At 63.2% G+C, this 20,883-nt stretch overlaps 1 protein-coding gene across 1 annotated transcript in view; it reads right to left on the minus strand.

The window, feature by feature from the left end:
- Window positions 1–6,691: 6,691 nt before the first annotated feature.
- Window positions 6,692–20,883, minus strand: part of AMZ1 (archaelysin family metallopeptidase 1) — a 29,606-nt gene continuing 15,414 nt past the window's right edge. Inside the window, 6 exon segments of the mRNA XM_045993627.1 lie at window positions 6,692–7,309; window positions 7,311–7,366; window positions 8,894–9,070; window positions 9,538–9,707; window positions 10,017–10,145; window positions 12,408–12,575. Coding sequence (XP_045849583.1) covers window positions 6,805–7,309; window positions 7,311–7,366; window positions 8,894–9,070; window positions 9,538–9,707; window positions 10,017–10,145; window positions 12,408–12,575 — 1,205 coding nt within the window. The 3' untranslated portion in view covers window positions 6,692–6,804.

The raw sequence follows: 20,883 nt of genomic DNA on the forward strand, positions 1-20,883 counted from the left end.
CGGTAGGAACATGGTCCAAGCAGATCGAGGTCCTGGAGGGTTTCTCCCAGGCAGGATTCTGTGCTTAGCTCGGTGAGAATTCTGCTTCACAATCTAACTCAAGCCACCAGCTCTGCCCTGCGCTGGGACCAGCAGCCCGCCTCAAGAAAGCAGTGGTGGGTTTTCTCTGGAGAGTGAGTTCTGGCCGAGCCTTTCCCAGCGTTGGGCGGTCTCTAATCTTTTGGTCCTGTCTTCTCTGTAAGGTGTGTTGGATGTGCCTTAGGGGCCTTGTTTGGAACAGTCCCCGGAAATGGAGGGAGCTGGTGCATGTGGTTGTGTGTCGCCGACTTGGCGTCAGGGCCGCCAGTCCTGGTTGGGAGGTGGGGGGTGCTGCAGTTCAGGGGGCTGAGAGCCCCATGTGGGGACATTGGACTCTTGTGTCCTTCATGAGGCCCTGCTGGGCGCTGACAAGAAAGGTGTCAGGTCCCCTGAGGAAAGGAGCTCGCTTGGTTCATGAAGACGGTTCACCAGCTGGCACGTGTCGCGTCACTGCACTTACAGGCATATGATGGGCCGCTCTGCGCCGGAGCATGGGGCAGGGTGTGGAGTGGAGCGGGGCCTGGGCCAGCGCGCCGACGAGCCAGACCTGCCATGCCGCGGGGAGGATGTCCCTTCTCCAGCGGCTCCTGTTCTGCCACAGCAAGGGGCCCTTGTTCCCGACCTATCCCTTTGAGGCCTTTTTATTAACCGTGAGTTCACTTTATTTTGTGTTTTTAAAAGCTGATATATTTCCCCAAAGTGAACAGAGTCCCAGCCAACCGCAGCTGTGGTCAAGTTTCCCTGTGGGAACAACCCTTCCCTGAGGGCCTGCGTGGACCACACGTAGTCTGGTGAGGCTGCCCTGACGGTCGCCGCAGGGCGGAAAAGAGCTGGACGCCCCTCCCCCAGCTCTGGGTCAGCTGTGCCAGAGGCCGTCCGAGTGGCCACCCAGGAGGAAGACAGAGCCGGGAGACCGGGAGGCCGCGCTTCATTACCCGCGGTCTCTGCCCTAAAGCTGGGGCCAGAGACCATCTGTCCTGCCACTGACGGGTCGGGAGCACTTGGGGGAGTGCCTGTGCCCACATGCCCCTACTCCTCCAGGAATGGCCTCCGCAGAAGCCTCCGCAGCTTTGGGTGACACCGGGGGCCCTCCCCCCACTGCCCACCCTGCTACCCTCCTCAGACGCCGGTCCCTGCCAGCTGTTGGCAGCAAGCTGTCAGCCCTCTGGGGGACTGGGGACCTGCCCTGGGAGTTGGCCAGGCAGTCTGGGCGAGCTCGGACACCTTTCAGATGCCCCTGCTGACGGGTGGGCAGAACTCTGGCTGTGGTCTGTGGGTGGCAGGCGGGGGGCACAACTTTGGCCGATCCCCCACCATTTGTCCTGTTTGGAGTTGAGCTCTTGCTAGACTCGCCTGCTTACGAAGCAATTTAAAACAGATCTTTCTATTCCAGAATCTTAAAGAATCACCTTTGGACCTCTTCCAAATATTCTCTTAACTCCGTTCAAACCAACTAAATTTGGCAGGTTATCCTCTGACCCGATGCAGCAGTCCGTGCCCACCCTGCGCGCGCCCAGGGCTGAGCGCCCAGAGGACCCCACGAAGGGCAGGGCTGGTGTGGCGGCATCAGTGTTCCTGTGGAAACCCAGCTCAGAGCCCATCCGCGGGCTTCACTGAGGGAAACTCTAGGAGGAACGGCTGCCCACTCCGCCACAGGCACCGTCCTGGAAGTTCGCGCAGACCCAGCCTGCCCACAGTGCCACCTGGAGGCCTGCGTTTGTGAACACCGTGTGCCAGGTGAGCGTACCCACGTGAAGGGTAGAGATGCACTGTATGGCCACAGTGGCGGGTGTACCGTGTTCTGTGTACGGGGTTTTGATAAATGTACTACAATTTGCCTTCAATTGCCTGCTTTCCCAGCGTTTGGCCAAATACCAGCTCCCGCTGCCCCGCAGCCCCAGCGGGCAACAACTCTCTAGGATGGAAAAACACGGGTGACCATGGATCCTGGAGTGCATGGTTCGTGGGGCAGACGCCATTGCAGAAGCTGAGGCCTCCCGCTGGGTCTCGTGGGCGTGTGGCCTCAGGAAGGTACGGTGAGTGGATGCTCATGGCCTCAGTTCTAGGCCCTCCCTGTTCCTGCTTGCCACTCATCCTCTCGGTGCCAGCCCCGACAGGAGCAAGCAGCCGGGCGACAGTGTGGAGCCCCAACCTCGAGGCAGGAAAATGCCCTGTCGGTAGTGTTAGCATAAATAGAAACACCAGCCCCGCCTTGGTTGTCTCCCATCCCTTCAGGCACAGCCTTGACCCCGGAAACACAGGAAAGGGAGTGAGCCAGTGTGACAAGTAGGATTCCTAACCCCTCCCCCTCGCCCCCACGCCCTGTGCACCTGCAAGCCCGGTGGGTGGGCGGGCACCCTGCATCCCCACAGGAAGGAGCGCCTGCTCCGTTCGGAGGGTGAATGCTCTCGTTTGCAGCTGGGCTTCCAGCATGTCCCCCCGCACCGGGCTTTTTCTTCACGTGCATTGACAGCATTTATTAATTTTAAGAATGGAAACATAATTCAGAAGCGCTCCAGAAAATCTGAACTGTGTAGAGTTTACTCCGCGTGTCCAAGGCTCCTCAGGAATCCCGGGACTAAGACACCCACGCCCCGGCGAATTTCGCCCTGGCTGTGGGACGTTCATAAGCACGGACGATGCCAGTCTGGTGGTTTACACTGGTTGTGCCGGGAGCTCCTGGGATCCGGACGCGGTGGGGGCCGCAAGCGAGGGCTGCGGGGCGGGGCGGGCTGGGGAGGGTGGCCCCAGAGCAGAGGGCATGGGGGATAGTGCCACAGGGGTGTTGGCCCCTCCCCGCCTCTTCCGTGCTTTATGCTTCGGGCAGGCGACAGAGCTCCTGCGGGTCCTGCCCGTGACACAAGGTGGCTTCTCTGAGAAGAGCCCCTTTCTGCACACTCAGGCCTCACACAGTGCTCTCTCCCAGGACCCCCGTGCTCCAAGCCCTGTCCCCCAGCTTGTGACTCACCCGTCTGTCCAGCGCAGCCCCCGGGAGCATCCCTCCAGGTGGGCAGAAGGAGGAAGGCACCAAGCCGGCCTGAGGGCTCACGGCAGAAGGCCCGTCCTCACAGAAGGGTCCGGCACACTCCCTCTGAAATTCTGCTCTCACTCTACTGGGTGTGGCAAGACACAGCAAACCTCCATTTGTTGCCAAAAGTCCAAATGAGGGAAAAGACAGTGACATCCACCTCAGGTGGGATCCTCCAGCCAGAAGCCCTCTGCTCGATTGGCCACCTGTTCCAGGGGCACGTGAGTGCATCTCCACATGCCATGCGGGCGGGGAGCTGGTGGCAAGCGGGACTCGGTGTCCTGCCTGGTCCCCGCGGACCTCGGGCGGGTGAGAGACCCACGACACAGCCTTACAAACTTGGGGAAGCCGAGCACCGTGAGGAACGTGACATGGCGCTCAGCATGTCAGTGGGACCTAAAAGGTCCCATGTTGGCCGCGGCTGAGAGGCGACACTGAGGCTGCGGTCTAGCCAGAGAGCTGCCGGGAGGGAGGGGACAGTGCTGGAGAAGCAGCGCAGTGGCGCATGTGCAGGAGCGGCCCGAGGACAGGGGACACTGGGCCTGGCCTTGTGGCCAGAACCTCACAAGCGTGTCAAGAGGCTCAGGGTAGCCACAACTTGGCCTCACAGGGAGCCTCGCTGATGGTGTTTCTGGTTCATTCGTTGGGGGTCTGGGGTCATTTCTGACCCAGGAGGTGGAGGCCGGCTGCACGTCAGCTGGGGCACGGGCTGCACCCTTGAGCCACCTCTGGGGAGCGACTCCGCGGGTCACATGGGTCATCACAGGGCGGGGGTAGACTGAGCACCTCGTGGCCCCTGGAGGTTTTTTGGAAATTGTTTTTTTAAACCCCTGACTAGCTTGTTTTTGTTTGCATCTGTGCCCAAGAATAGAGTTCAAAAATAATGCGCGGGTGTTCCAGGCTCTCATGAGTCCAGGTGCTGCTGGGCGGTTCTGGGAAGGGCAGTGGGAGCCGCCTTGGCCAGTTCTGCCCGTGACTCCCAATCACCCTGTGGCGTCCGCTCGCTCTCTGAGGGCCTCAATTTTGCGATCCCCGGGCATCCTTGAAACCCGGTTCCTGTCCATGCATAGCTGCCCCACCGCGAGGGGGAGTCCTCCCGGGCTGCAGTGGCCTCCGCAGCCCCGGGTCCAGTTCAAGAGCCCCCCGAGGAAGCCCTGAAGCCACCAGCCCTCCCCGGGGCACTCGGACTCGGCTGGGGCCTTGGCCCCTCTGGACAAACAGTCGTGGAGCCCAAGTCCTGGTGCTCTTGCCCCAGAGTGCTGCCCCCAAGCCACGTCCTGCGGCAGCCAGAGCCTCCCGGGAACCTCGGAGCTGGGGCCCCGACTCCCCTTCCTGCTCAGCCTTCCCCCGCATGCTTCCGCAGAGCTGGAAGCAGATGGGCCAGTGTGCCCTCCAGCCTCGCAGCCTGGGACAAGTGACAGACGGGCACACGTCCCTGCTGCCTAGATGGACCCGCTCGAAGAGACGGGTTCTTTGCAGGAAGATGGGCCTGTCCCTTCCTGGGTAGACTGGGGTCCTCAGCCGCCCCTGCCTGTCGAGTCTGAAAGCAGCTTCTCAAGGCCCCGGGCTCAGACCTCGAGTGTGGGCATGTGAGCGCACCCCTGGAATGGTGTAGCTGCTCTTTTGAACTTGACGGGATCTAAATTTGGACACTTAGCTTCAACATTAGCTGCATGGCCAAGGCCTGGCATGTTTGGGGCTATTTTTAAGCCTTTTCGAGAGTTCATTCCTCGGGGAAAGGTCTGAATCCGCTGTCCCATGAGACTGTTACCAGGCCCACAGCCACCTCTGGTGCTGTGCGGGAGTGAGACAGCAGGGCCCTCCTGTGCCCACAGGGTACACCCGGGGGCAGGGAGGAGTGGCCACTGGGAGAGGAGGCTGCCGTCATACCCACCTTCATCAGAACTGTTTAGATGGGTGCTGAAGCTACTTCCGAAGGCAGGTAGGTTCCCAGCGCCCCCGCCCTGCACTCGGGAGTCACCATACACGTGATGTCGTGACCCCAGAGTACCTTTAGCCCCGTGTGGGACTCACGGGGACCGGGGACGGATACAGAGCTCAAAGGCAATACAGTCCACTTTGTATGTTTATTAACAAAAACCAGGCCCCTAGGGAGCCATGGTGTGTCTATACCCAGTTCCTCTCGTGTGACGTGTGCCACCACCCCTGGGGACTGTCCCAAACTGCTCCCCACCCCTCCAGCCTCCTTAATGCCAGAAGGAACCTCTGCTCCTCCAAGTTTTATTCTCACAACGTTCCCCCCAGCAGCTGGCTGTCGAACCACTGTCCCTTTGCAACCGGGAGGCAGAGCAGGCAGCCAGCCACCCCCATGGCCAGGCTCCGCCCCGAGCGCCCCCTCCTCACATCCTAGCTTCTCTACTACCATCTGGAGACCCACCTTTTGCAGAAGACGGAAGGAAACTGGGAAACAGATAACGTGACCGAGGCAGCAGGAGGGCCAGTCCAAGCCGTGCTCACGGAATGCTCCCATTCATCCCAGCTCTGCCTGACCGTGCCACCACCATCCTTAAAGGGAGGGGTCCCAGGGACCCTCCCTGTGAACCTGGGTGACGGCTGTGCTGGGGTATGGGGGCAGCGGCATTTTGGGGTGCTCCCGGAGGTCCCGGGCCCGTGGCCTGAGCCCCAGGAGCCAGCCCTCCATGCAGCCGACCTTCCTACAGACTCTGCCCCCAATGCAAATGCCTTAGCTCTAAGCACAGGGTTGGGGCTTTAAGGCACGAACGAAGGTTGGGGGCTTTGTTCGCAGCGAGAGCTCCCCAGGCACAAGCCTTCCTCTGCTGGCTTCTCCCATTTCCCTCCCTGACCTCCTGGTCATGGAGATGCCTACGGCCCCAGGACTCTGACCTGGACCACACCTGCGCCCAGTGCTTTGTGGACCTGGGACCCTGTGCTCCTACCTGGAGTCTGCAGACAGGAAGCTTCGGGTCTGCTTTCTGGGGGAGGAGATCCTCGATCTGGGTTGTATTTTGCAGTTTTTCTTAGGAAAGCCCCCAGACTGTAAAACTAGCCCCGGAGTCTACAAGCACCCCTGTTCTGGTCTCTTTCCAGGAGGGAGACGCAGCTGTAGGCACACTGCTGGGGGCCTAGAACCTTCCCTCCGCAGCTACACAGACACACAGAACTAGGACAGAGCTGGCAGACGCCGGTGCATGCCCAAGCTTCAGCTCAGGAAACGTGTGACAGAAGCAAAGGGACACAGACACCCCAGGTAAGCTGGCCGCCTTGGCCCAGCCCGCATGAAAAGGAGTCCAAAGAGTCTGCAACGACCCCGTAAGTGCCAGGACCTGAGACCCCAGTGGCTCCCCTTGTCAGCAGCCCACACTGCTCTCACCACTGCAGGGAACGGCAGGCGACCAGGTCGGGGACACGGAGGGCCTCGGTCACCACGACCCTGCCTGGCAGCCTCTGCAGGTGCCACGTGCAGCCTGAGGCTCAGAAGGCTGGGCCAGCCGTGCCCACGTGGGGTGGGCCAAACCGTAAGCCCCTCGCTTCCCCTGGGGCACGCAGCCTGGCTTCTGCCCCAGGCAGCCTCTGCTCCAGTGGGGTGGGTGAGGGAGGCCCAGACACCCCAGTGCCGTCCAGGCTGGGCCTAAAGACTCTGCTGGGACCCCGGGGACAGGACCCAGGACTGCCGCTGATCCTGGGGGTGCACAGCGACAGACAGATGGGCTTCCGGGTTAATTCTCCTCTGCTCTCCAGCGACAGGGGGACGACCCCGCCCTGGCCAGTCTGCGTGTGCTTAGCTTCCTCCGCAGGGAGGATAGCGTGCCCCCCAGGACCCTGCGCAGCCCCGTGCCGTCGCGGCTGCAGGGCAGGCCAGGCCGGGGTGCAGGGAGCTGCCCTGTGAACATCCCCCACCCGGCCAGGGCGTCCACAGCCCCGTCCACCTGCGCCAGCTCCTCCTCTGTCACCTCCCGTTCCAGGGCCTGGATGCACAGCGCCAGCCACTGCCCGTGCTCCTCGATGGCCTCGCACGGGGGTCGGAGCTGCGGCGGGCTCTCGGGGATGGCCAGCGAGCCCAGCCCCTCCTCGTGCTCCAGCTCCGGCCCCACGGAGAGGCTGTGGCTCCCCGCGTCGGGGGTTAGGGGCTCCGACAGGCTGCTGCTGCCCGGCTCCGACGCGCTCCCGCAGCTCAGGCCCGAGTCTGTGCTGCCAGGCAGGGTGTCTGCAGCGGACGCCGCCCCCCGCGTCCTGGCTGGGCCGCGTCTGCGTCCCCGCTTGAGTCCAGGCGTAAAGTCTCTGGGAGGGAGAGACAGAGGCTGGGCTGTGCGGGTGCCGCCACTCGAGCCAGAGTGCTGCCCTAAGACCCAGCCCCTTTGTGAGGGACCACTCTGCCCCCCCCACCAGCCTGGGCCCCCCAGGGGTCCCCACGCAAACACTCAGAAGCAGCTCATGCCCAAAGTTCCATTTAACTCACTGTATTAAGAGCAATAAATACTCAGAACTTCTGCACATGGTCTTCCTTTTCTGATCTTTGCGCTCACTTCTGTCTGGTGTCTGCATAGTGGACACGCCTGTGACCACGTGCTAGACTCCCCTTCCCAGCACGGTTCCCGGTGTCACCCACACTCCTCCGTGGCTTGGTCGGTGTTTCCAGCACCCCACCGACCGGGGCAAGGGTCAGCAAGGACTGTTCCCCGCCCAGCCCTCCGTCAGCACTCGGTCACTGCCAGAGCGTCCAGGGACCAACCCGGGCTCCAGGGCCCCCGTCCTCTTCCTCCAGTCACATGGGTGAGACTCCAGGACAGGTTCCCTTCCTGGGCAGGGGTGTGTGCAGAAGGTGGGGGCGCTGGGTCAGGGGAACACAGGCCCAAGGAGGGACACAAGTGAGGACACCCCTGCTTTTCATCAGCCAGAGCCAGCCACCTTCCCTGCACATGCCCCGCAGCGTGTGCCCACCCCCCTAAGTCCTCAGTGGGGCTGTGTTGGGGGGGCCCTTCCACCTGGGCTGGACAGCCCATTTCCCAGTCACCCAGAAAAGATCCGCATGGGGAGGCAGCTCTGGAACTTGGAAACACCCAGCCTGCTAGGTCAGCAGTCAAAGTGGGGTCCCTGCCCGGCAGCACCCCTAGGAGCCTGAGAGATGCAGGCCCTCCCGTCCAGAGGGGCCAGGTCAGAAACTCCCTCCTGCCTGAGAACCTGTCCAAAATGGAGTCTGGCATCCCCCACCTTCACCAGAAAACCACCACTTATGGCCTCCCCCAGGAGAGCGGTAATCCCCTCTCCCTGGGCCCCTGGGCGGGCCTGGGACCCTGCTGCAGGCAGTGCCTTGAAGCGACAGCAGAGGGCAACATTGACCCGCGAGCTTGGCCTGGCCACCTCCCCAGCGCCAGGAAGGGCCTCCTCCCAGGGGCTGGCCTGGCAGGCTGGGGAGAAGCTGGGGGGCGGCTGGGGCCCTGTGCGATGCCGGAGGGGCCCTGAGCAGATGCAGAAAGTGTTAGGATAGGCCCAGCACCTGACCAGCGCTCAGAGAGCATGGCCTGAGAAAGAAAACCATCTGCCCCTCGTCCCTCCCACAGAGCAGCAACCTGAGGGCCACAGCCCCCATCACTGGGTGCAGACCGTGGGCCAGGCGCCCGGCAAGGGCCGCGAACACTGCCCAGCACCAGCAGGAGGCCAGGAGGTTGGCGCAGGGGTCCGTTCACTTGGCCTGCAGGTCTCGCCCGCAGGGCCCAACTCTCGGCCTGCTGCCCCCTGAGCCCCATGCACGAGGCCTGCTAGGGCGCTCAGACGCCTTCTCTCCCTGCCAGGGCGCCGGCGGCTCACCTTGTACCTGTCGACGAGCTTGAAGCCGAGGACGTGCTGCAGCTTCCGCAGACAGATGGGACAGAGGTCCAGGGGCCGCCGCAGGGCCTCGTCCAGGCTGAGCGCCCCCTGCATGAGGCAGTGCAGCCAGCGACAGTTCCCCAGCCCCAGGAGATGGCAGAGCTCGTGACACGTGACCTGAGGGAGCCGCACAGCATCATTGCCCTTGCCGCGTGCGCCCGCCACTAGCCAAGCTCCCAATGCGAGGATCGGCGCCCACAGGAGCCCCAATGGCCAGGAAGCAGGCCCTGTGCCCTTGCCCCTGCTCCCGACGGCACCGGGCACAGACGGACAGCTCTGGAGCACCCAGGGCCCACCCAGCACGGGAGCTGGGGCAGCAAACAGGTTCATACCCCAGCCCTGCCTACTCCCAGCTGCATGAGCTCAGGCAAAGGTGTGGGGGCTCTAAGCCCTGTTGTCTGTGCTCTGGACAGCCTGGCCTTCGGCATGGGGCTGTTTGGAGCACTCAGGCCCTGCTGGCTGATTGCCCATCCTCAGCAGCGGCCTGGAACTCACCAGAGCCCCCAGGCCTTCCAAATTCTTGCTGCCGCATCTCCTTCCCCCCGCCCTGTGCACCGACCCCACGCCCTGGCCTCCCTGCCCACCTTGCAGCACTGGACCATCCCCAGGGCACTGAAGGACACAGTTGGGCCTCCGTCCTGCACGGGAGTCACGGGGTCGTCTGTGGCCACCTCCACCGAGGCTGGATCAGAGGCGCCGGGTCCCAATGGCAAGAGATCCCCCGAGAACCGGGCAAAGCTGCAGACGCCTACCTCTGGGAGGAAACAGAGACACAAGGGCGACATCTCACGGGGAGCCTGGGAGCAAAGCCACCCTGTCCTCGGGATGCATGGGTCCTAGAGGCCCAGCCCTGCCAGCGCGCCTCCGCAAAGGCCACCGCGAGGTCCCTGCCCGAGAGGAGGCAGAACTTGGGAGTGTGCGTTCCGGAGCAGTTTCTGGGTAGGGTGTTGTCTTTCCCAGGAGGGTTGGGCTCCTGTGCACTTGCTGCCCCGCCCCTGCACCCCAGGATGCGCTCTCCCCCCCAAGCACGGCTGGGGCAGGGGCTGCCAGGGCGCTGGCTCACCATGTCCTGGAAGGAACTTGCCGAAGGTGAAGCTCCAGGCCTCGCAAGGGTACAGGTCGGACAGCGTGAGGCCCAGCACGCACAGCGCGTCCCCCGGCTTGCTGTTCTTCAGGAAAGACAGGATGCCGTCTGCGAGTGGAGAGGGCCCGAGGGGCGGTGAGGGGGCGGCCGGGCCCCCATCTCCCCAGCGCAGGTTCCGGACAGGAAAGCCTGTTCTCTTCCTCTGCCTATGGGCAGCCCCTCCCTAAGTCAGGTGCAAGCTGCCCACATTCCACAAGAAGCTCGTGGCCCAAGGTGGGGAAGTCCCAGCAGCCACACTGCACGACAGAGCAGGGGCCACAGGCCTGGGCCTCAGGGTCAGGCAGCCAGGGTCACGTGAGCAGGCCCTCAGGGTCTCCATTTCCAAAACTCAGAAGAGCTGGCTCAGATGGGGTGGTTGAGAGGCCCAGATACATCCCAGTGGGGACGCCAGGAAGGCCACTTGACCAATGGGACCGGTGTTCAGGGGACAGTGCCCTGGCAGCCACCGGATACGGCAGGAGCCCCAGAGACGCATGTATCTGAATCCCTAGGCCTGTGAATGTGCGGCCTCACAACACAGCAAGGACGCTGTGGACGGGATTAAATTAAAGGCCTTAAAAGCCAGAAGTCACTCTGGATTTTCTGGGTGGGCTCAGGGCAGTTATTAGGGTCTTTAGAAGAGGCAGAGGATGAGAGAGACCTGAACGTGAAGGTGGGCAGAGACACAGCAGTCCGGGACCGAGCCTCGAGCAGGGCCGTGTCCCGTAGGCAGGGGCAAAGGCAGGGCCAGCAAGGTCTAGGACCAGAAGAGGCTCTCAGTGGCCAAACCTGAAACCTGGCACACAGGAAGGACCCACCAGCATCAGGACGGCACCTGCCCCAGCCAAGAGCTCCCTGTCCCCCTGAAAAGTCCATGCCTGTAATGGGCTCCCTGTAATGCACGCTGGGGACTGTGAGCACCCCTCCTGCCGAGGAGAACCAGATAAGCTGAGTGAAACGCAAAAGAGCTTCTCAAAGTATCCTAGGTGGGGTGGCGATGGCCACAGGGGACACCATGCACATCCTGGGGCGGGGATACAAAGCAAACTTTTCTACATCTGGTCGCAGTGGCGACAGGTGTGGTCGTCAAGGCTCACGGAGCTGTTACAAAGGGACAATTTCCCTACACATGAACTATGCCTCAGTAAACAGGATTTAAGAAAAACCAAGACCTGATGAGAAACTAGAACAGGGATGGGGGGAGGATTGGAGCAGGAAGCTAAGGCTGAGCTGCTTCTGGGATTGGTCCGGGTCGGGGGAGTGCAGGCTGGACTCCCAGGGCCATGGGTGGCCCCGAAAAACTGCCCACCTCCGTCTCAGGCACCACCTGCCCGTACCTGGCAGAGGAAATCCAGAATCCTCCCTAGAGCTGATCACATCATCCCAGGCCACAAGTTCTTCTCAAAGTTAAACTAACTTCCAATTAAGATGTCCAGCTAACGACGAAAAATAACAAGAGATGCAGACAGCAAGGCGATCAAGACAGAGTGAGCAGAGACCACGAGCGCGCTCCAGGTGGTGGAATTAGCCCTCCCAGCAGCGGCGTTCATGAGTGTGATTGCAGAGCTTAAATTCCAGCAGGAAGTCGGTATTTTTAGAAGTGGCACTGCTGGTTTGAGAAAGAATCCACGAGAAATTATAGAAATGCACAAGAGGAGAAGTGAAATGCAGAATTCGGGGTGCAGGCGTCACGGCGTCCATGGTGCGGTTGGGGGATCGGCCATCCGCAAGGGAATGACGTGTGGCTGGAGCACGGGCACGGAGAAGGTACCAGACGGGGGAGGTAACACACAGGGGAGGTAACGCACATCCAGGTAGAGCCCCGAGTGGGAAGGAAGAGCACGGCTGGGGGTTCCCACCGCTGACGAAAGACCCCGGTGCACCGCAGACGTGGCATTTGCCAGAGCCCTAGCCCCGCCGGGGGCCCCCTAGGCTTGTGTCAGGGTGTCCCACGCATCTGAGAGCCTCCAGTCCATCTGTGCCCCACCCCTCCGCCGCTCTTGAGCTGCCAGCAACCTGGGGATTTGGGGGGCAGGGAGGGGTCTCCTGGATGCACACAAGACTAAAGGCTGGAGCGAGGCCATGCAATGCAGTGGGCAGCCGGAGGAGGGCTTGCTGCACCGGCCTGGCATGCCCTGGGGCTTCCCGTGGACTCGGGGCTGGGAGTCCCGCCCCACACCCTCCCCTGCCCAAGGGTGAGAAATAGAGGCTCCCCCAGCAAAGAGGGGGAATGGATTCCCACCTTCCCCCGGGGTCTTCCTCCCGCCCTCTGCCTCCTGGAAAGGGCCCCAGGCAAAGTGGCAGAGGCTGCGCCCCGCCGCGCTCGCCCACCTGTGTGCAGCTGGAGCCTGTCCGAGTCCTGGCTGGGTCGCGAGCAGCAGTGAATGGACGCGGCCGCCACCGAGGGCAGGCAGCGGACCTGCAAGCCCAAGAAGAATGCCTCCGTGCAGTTCCTCAGGTGCTCCAGCAAACCGCTGCCCGCCGGACCCTCGCTCAGATCTGGGGGCGGGCAGTGTGTCAGCCGCTGGGCCCCCACCGGCCACACCCAGCACCGCGCCCAGCACCCCAGCACCCCTCAGCACCCAGCATGCCCCCAGTGCCAGGCACCCCAGCCCCCAGCAACCCAACACCCCCGCCAGCACCGCCAGCACCCCCCGCCACACCCCAGAACCCACCAGCACCTCTACTAGCACCCCAGCACCCAGCACCTCAGCCAGTGCCCCAGAACTCCAACACCCCCACTAACACCCAGCACCCCTGCTAGCTCCCCTACTAGCATCCAGCACCTTGCCAGCACCCCTACAAGCACCAGTACCCCAGCCAGCACCCCTGCAAGCACCCCAGCACTGCAGCCAGCACCCAGTACCCCGTCAGCACCACAGCACCTCTACCAGCATACAGCATCCGCCACTAGCACCCCTGCTAGCGCCCAGCACCCCCACTAGCACCCAACACCCCCACTGACACCACAGCACACCCATAAGCACCTCAGCACCCCTGCCAGCACCCTAAGACCCCCGTCAGCATCCCAGCACCCTGCTAGCACCCAGCACCCCCGCCAGCACCTTAGTACCCCCGCCAGCACCCCAGAAGCACCCCAGCAACCCTGCAAGGACCCATGCTATCACCCAGCACCCCAGTACCCCCGCTAGCGCCTCAGCAACCCCGCCAGCCCCCAGCACCCCTCTAACACCACAGCGCCCCTGCAAGCATCCCGGCACCCCGCCAGCACCCCAGCACCCCATTAGCATCCCTGCTAGTACATAGCACTCTAGCAGCCATGCCAGGACCCCTGATAGCACCCAGCACCTTCGCACCCCCACAAGCACTTCAGCACCCCTGCTGGCACCCCAGCACCCCCCCTAGTACTCCATCAAACCCTCCAGCACTCCCACTAGCACCCCAGGACCCCATCAGCACAACATCCCACTACACCCCTGCTACTACACAGCACTCCAGCACCCACATCAGCACCAGTGTCACCCCCAGTGCCCAAAACCCTGACAGCACCCAGCACCTCCTTCCAGCACCCCAGCAACCCCACTAGCATGACCCCACCAGCAACCATGCTAGTACCCAACATCCCCGGAACCCCCACCAGCACCTCAGCACCCCTACCAGCACTCCCAGCACACAAGCACCCCCTGCCAGCACCCCAGCTAGCACCCAGCACCCTGCACCCCCGCCAGCACCCCAGAACTACCAGCACTTCGGTATCCCCACCAGCACCCCTGCCAGCACCCAAGCACCACTGCCAGCACCCCTGCTAGCACCCAACACCCCCATGCCCCTGCCAGCACTTCAGCACCCTGCCAGCACCCCTGCTAGCACCCAGCACCCCCATGCCCCTGCCAGCATCTCTGCACCCCTGCCAGCACTCCCACTAGTACTCCAGCACCCCCACAAGGACCCATGCATCCCCATCAGCACCTCAGCAACCCCACCAGCCCCCAGCACCCCTCTAGCACCACAGCACCCCCTGCAAGCACTCCAGCACCTCCACTAGCACCTCAGCATCCCATCAGCATCCCTGCTAGTACACAGCACCGTAGTACCCACGCAAGCACCCAATTGCACCCAGCACCCTAGCATCCCCACAAGCACTGCAGCACCCTTGGTGGCACCCAGCACCCCCACTAGCACCCCAGCACCCCACCAGCACCCTACTACTACACAGCACCCCAGCAGCCACCACCAGCACCACAGCACCCCCACCAGCACCCAGTGTCACCCCCGGTGCCCAGAAATCTGATAGCACCCAGCAGGCTTGCCAGCACCCCAGGACCCCCACTAACACACAGAACCCCACGCCAGCACCCATGCTATCACTCAGCACCCTGCCAGCACCCCAGCACTCCCAGCCAGGACCCCAGCAACCCCGCTAGCACCCAACACCCCCTCCAGCAACCCTGCTATTGTCCAAACCCCACCCTAGCACCCTGCTAACTCCCAGCACACCAACACCCCCACCAGCACCATCAGCCAGGACCCTAACACTCCCAGCACCATCCCAGCACCCACCATCCCAGCATCAGCATCCCAGCACCACCTGCCAGCACCCAAACCCCTGCTAGCACCCAATACCCAGTATCCCCACCAGCACCTCAGCACCCCCGCCAGAACCCCAGCATCCCCACAAGCACCCCCATACCACCACCAGAACCAGAGCACCTCTGCTAGCACCCAGCACCCCTGCCAGCAATGTTGCTAGTACCCAGCACCCTAGCACCCCCACCAACACCTAAGCAACCCCACTGACACCACAGCATCCCTGCCAGCACCCTGCTAGCACCCAGCAACCCACTAGTACCCTAACACCACTACCCACACCCCAGCACTCCACTAGCACCGCCATTAGCACCCCAGCACTCCCACCAGACACCTGACACACCAACCAGCATTCCAGCAACCCCTGCTAGCACCCTGCTAGCACCAAGCACCCCAGCACCCCACCAGCATCCCAGCACCTCCCACCAGAACCCTAACATTCCCACCAGCATCCCAGCACACTTGCCAGCACCCCTGCTAACACCAGCACCCCAGCACCCCCACCAACACCCTAACACAGCTGCTGACACCCCAGCAATACCCGCCAGCACCCCAGCAACCCCACTAGCACCCCAGCAACACCACTAACACCCAGCAACCCCGCCAGCAACCCAGCTTGTTCCCAGCACCCCAGCACCCCTGCCAGCACTTCAGCACCCCTGCTAGCACCCCTCTAACACCCAGCATGCTAGGACCCCCATCAGCACCTCAGCACCCCCACCAGCACCCAGCACCACCATCACCCCAGCATTGCCCGCAGGCACCCCAGTGCCCACACCAGCACCCAGCACCCCCACTAGCACAGCACCCCAACAGAGCCCCAGCACCATTTGTAACCCAGCACCCCCGACCAGCATCCCAGCACCCTCACCAGCACCTCAGCACCCCCGCCAGCACTCCTGCTAGCACCCGGCACCCTAGCACCCCCACCAGTACCCCAGCACCCCCGTCAATACCCCAGCAGCCTTGCCAGCACTACTGCTACTACCCAGCACCCCAGCACCACTGCCAGCCTCTCAGCACACGCGCCTGCACTCCAGCACACACCACTAGCACCCAAGCACCCCCCAGCCAGCACCCCTGCAGGCACCAAGCACTCCAGCATCCCTGATGGCTCCAAGAACCCCAGAATCTCTGCCAGCACCCCAGCAACCCCACTAGCCCCCAGCCCCCCCACAAGCAACCCTGCTAGCACCCAACACCCTAGCACCCTCACCAGCACCTCAGCACCCCACCAGGACCCAGAACTCCTGCTAGCACCCCCGCACCCCCACCAGCACCCAGCAACTGCAACCCTTTTGTACCCCAGCAACCCCCGCCAGCACCCTAGCACTCCCACCAACACCCCAGTACCCCCGCCAGCACCCCAGCACCCACTCCAACACCTCAGCACCGTCAGCGACCAGAACCCCCACTAGTATAACACTAGCACACTAGAAACCCCACCAGCACCCTCATTAGCACCCCACCACACCCACCCCGCACCCTAACACCACTGCCAGCATTCTAGTACCTCCCGCCAGCACCCCGCTAGCACCCAGCCATCCAACACCCCCACCACCACACCAGCACCCTGCCAGAACCCCAGCACAAACACCAGCACCCACCACTCCCCACCAGCACCTGTGCTATCACCCAGTACACAGCCAGCACCTCCATAAGCAACCCAGCAACCCCGCCAGCACCCTAACACCCCTGCCGGCATCCCAGCACCCCCTCCAGCACCCTGCTAGCACCCAGCACCCCAGCACTCCCACCAGCAACCCCACCAGTACACTAACACCCCCACCTGCATCCCAGAACCGTCTGCCAGCACCCCTGCTAGTACCCAGGCTCCCGCAACCCCATCACCATCTGAACACCCCACCAGCTCCACAGCACACCTGCCAGCACCCCAGCACCTCCGCCAGTAACCCAGCACTCCCACAAGCACCCCAACACCTCCACCAGCACCCAAGCACCTCTGCTAGCACCAGCACCCCTGCCAGCACTCTGCTGGTACCCAGCACCCCAGCACCACCGCCAGCAACTCAGTACCCCCACCAGCACCCTGTTAGCCCCCAACATCCCCGCTAGTACTCAGCACCCCCACCAGCACCCCAGAACTTCTGCTAGTACCCAGCACCTCCGCCAGCACTGCTGCTAGTACCCAGCACCCCAGGACCCCCACCAGCACCTCAGCACCCCCGCCAGCACCCAGCACCTTAGCACCCCCATCAACACCCCAGCAGCCCCCAAGACACCCCTGACAGCACCCAACACTCCAGCACCCCCACCAGCACCTGAGCACCTCTGCTAGCACCCCTGCAACCCCACCAAACCCCAGCACCCCCACTAGTACTGCAGCACCCCCAGCCAGCACCTGAGCACCCTGCCAGCACTCCGGCACCACCACCAACACCCCAGCACCTCCACTAGCACACCTGCTAGCACCCCAGCACCCCTGCCAGCATCTCTGCTATCACTCAGCACCCCAGCATCCCTGCCCACCCCTGCTATCACTCAGCACCAAGTCAGCACCCCAGCACTCCCTGTCAGCACCCTGCAAGCACCCAGGACCCCAGCACCCCCACCTGCATCCCAGCACCTCCACCAGCACCTCAGCACCCTCACTACCACACAAGCATCCCAACAACACCCAAGCAACCCAGCACACCCTGCCAGCACCCGTGCTATCACCCAGCACCCCAGTACTCTGCCAGCACTGTCAAAAGCACCCCAGCACCCCCACCAGAACCCTAACACCCCGCTGGCCACCCAGCAACCCCCTCCAGCACCCTGTTAGCACCCAGCACCCCAGCACCCACACCAGCACCCCCTACCAGTACCCTAACACCCCCACCGGCATCCCAGCACCACCTGCCAGCACCCCTGTCAGCACCCCTGCTAACACTCAGCAAACCAGTACCCCAGCCAACACCTCAGCACCTCTCCTGTGCCCCAGCACTGCTGCCAGTACCCCTGTACCCCCACAAGCACCCCAACACCCCCACCAGCACCCGTGCAGGCCTGCTAGAACCCAGCACCCCCACCAGCACTGCTGCTAGTACCCAGCACCCCAGCACCACCACCACCACCTCAGCACCCTCACAAGCACCCTGTTAGCACCAGGCACTCCCACCAGCACCCTAACAATTCCATCTGCATCCCAGCACCACCCTCCAGCAACCTGCTAGTACCCAGCACCCCCACTAGCACCCCAAACCCTCCTGCCAGAACCTAACACTCCCACCAGTATGCCAGCACACCCCACCAGCATCCCTGCTATCACCCAGCACCCCAGCACTCCCCACCAGCACCCTGCAAGCACTCAGGATGCCAGTCACCACCACTAGCACCCCAGTCCCCCCCGCCAACACCCTAGCACCCCCACCAGAATCCCAGCACCTCCTGCCAACACTAGCACCCAGCACCCCTACAAGCACCCAATACACTAGCAACACTGCCAGCACCCAGCAACCCCCACTAGCACCTCAGCACCCCTGCCAGTGCCCCAGTATCACCTCTAGCACAACACCCCTGCCAGCACCTAACACCCCCACTAGCTCCACAGCACCCCAGCACCCTCTAGTACCACAGCACCCCCATAAGCACCCCAGCACACCTGCCAGTACCTCAGCACCTCCACTAGCACCCCAGCACCCCACCAGCATCCCTGCTAATATGCAGCACCCTAGTACCCACGCCAGGACCTAATAGCAACCAATACCCCCGCCAAACCCCAGCAGCTCCCCTAGCACCGCAGCGTCCCCGCCACCATTACTGTTAGTACCCCCACACCCCAGGACCCCTGCCAGCCCCTCAGCACTCCTGCCAGAGCCCTAGTAACCCTGCCAGCACCCCAGCAACCCCACTAGCACCCAGCACCCTGCCAGCAACACAGCTAGTATCCAGCACCCCCGCCAGCACCTCGGCACCCCCACCAGCACCCTAGCACCCCCGCCAATACCCCAGCATCCCCGCCAGCACTGCAGCAGCTCGGCCGGCACCCCTGCTGGTACCCACCACCCCCACCAGCAACTCAGCAACCCCGCCAGCACCCCTCCCGCACCTCAGAACCCCTGTCAGCGACCAACACCCCCACTAGCACCACAGCACCCCCCACTAGCACACTAGAAACCCCACAGGACCCTCATTAGCACTCCAGCACACCCAGCCAGCACCCTAACACCCCCGCCAGCATTCTTGCAGCTCCTCCCAGCATCCCTGCTAGCACCGAGCGCTCCAGCACTCCTGCCACTAAACCAGCACCCTGCCACACCCCAGCACACCCACCAGCACCCCACCATGCCCCACCAGCACCCATGCTATCACCCAGTGCACAGCCAGTACCCCCACTAGCACCGCAAACCCTCCTGCCAGAACCCTAACACTCCCACCAGCATCCCAGCATGCCCCACCAGCACCCCTGCTAGCATCCAGCTCCCCAGCACCCCCACCAGCACCCCAGCATCCTCACCGGCACCCTAAGATCCTGTCCACATCCTAGCATATCCCACTAGCACCCCTTCCAGCACCCAGCACCCCAGCACCTCCACTAGCACCCCAGCACACCAGCACCCTAAAAGCCCACTGGCATCCCTGTACCCCCATGAGCACCCTGCTGGCAGCCAGTACCCCAGCACCTCCCAACACCACAGGCCCCCAGCACCCCCACTAGCACCACAGCACAGCACCCCCACTAGCACCCCTGAAACCAAGCAAGCATCCCAGCAGCACCCTAACAGCCCTGCCAGCATCCCTGCACCCCCTGCCAGTGCCCTGCTAGCATCCAGCACCCCAGCACTCCTGCCAGCACCCTAACACCTGAGCCGGCATCCCAGCACCTCCTGCCAGCTCCCCTGCTAACTCCCAGCACCCCAGCACAACTGCCAGCACCTCAGTAACCCCTGCCACCACCCCAGCACAAACAGAAGCACCCCAGTACCCCTACAAGGATCCATGCTATCACCCAGCAGCCCAGTACCCCCACCAGCACCTGAACACCCCTGCCAGCATCTCTGCTATCACCCAGTGCCCCAGCATCCCTGCCAACACCCCTGCAGCATCCAGCACTCAAGCATCCCGCCAGCACCCCAGCATTCCCTGCCAGCACCCTGCACTCACCCAGGACCTCAGCACTCCCACTAGCACCCCACTAGCAACCCCCGCCAGCACCCTAGCACCCCTACCGGCACCCAAGGACCTCCTGACAGCACCACTGCTAGCATCCAGCACTTCAGCACCCCTGCCACACCAACACCAAGCACACCTGCAAGTACCCCAGCATACCCCGCCAGCACCCGTGCTATTACCCAGCACGCCAGTACTCTGCCAGCACCCCCACAAGCACCCTGATAGCACCCCAGCACTCCCACTAGCACACCTCTACCCCACTAGCACGCCAGCACCCACACCAGCAACCCAACACCCCTGCCAGCACCCCAGCACCCCAGCCAGCACTTCAGCAACCCACCAGCAACCCCCGCCAAACCCCAGCAGCCCCACCAGCACCCCAGCACTCCCGCCACCACACTATTAGTGCCCCACAACCCAGGACCCCTGCCAGCCCCTCAGCACTCCTACCAGTGCCCCAGTAACCCTGCCAGCACCCCAGCACCCCCTGCCAGCACCCGAGCAACCCTGCTAACACCCAGCACCTGAAGCAGCAACCCAGCTAGTACCCAGCACCCCAGCACTCCCAACAGCACCCAGCACCACCATCCCCCAGCATCTCTTGCCAGCACCCCGACAGCCCCGCCAGCACCCCTGGTAGTACCCACCACCCCCACCAGCAACTCAGCACCCCCGCCAGCACCCCAGCAGCCCCCACCAACAATGCCGCTATCACCCAGCATCCCAGAACCCCTACCAGCACCTCAGTACCTCCGCCAATGCCCCGACACCCCTGCCAACACCTCAGCATCCCCACTAGTACCCCTGCCAGCACCCCTGATATCACCCAGCACCCCAGCACCACCACTAGCACCCCAGCACCCACTCAGCACCCTAACATCCCTGCCAGCATCCCAGCACCCTGCTAGCACCCAGCAACCCAGCACCCCCACTAGCACACCCACCAGCACCCCCTGCCAGCATCCTGCTAGCACCCAGCAACCCAGCATGCCCGCTGGCATCCCAGCACCCCTGCTTGCACCCAGCACCCCCACCAGCACTCCTGCTAGTATCCAGCACTCCAGCACCCCCACTAGCACCCCAGCACACCCACCAGCACCCAAACACTCCCCCACTGGCACCCCTTCTAAAACCCAGCACCCCA

This window comes from Meles meles, chromosome 21 (assembly GCF_922984935.1).
Source record: "Meles meles chromosome 21, mMelMel3.1 paternal haplotype, whole genome shotgun sequence".
Classification (NCBI taxonomy): Eukaryota; Metazoa; Chordata; class Mammalia; order Carnivora; family Mustelidae; genus Meles; species Meles meles.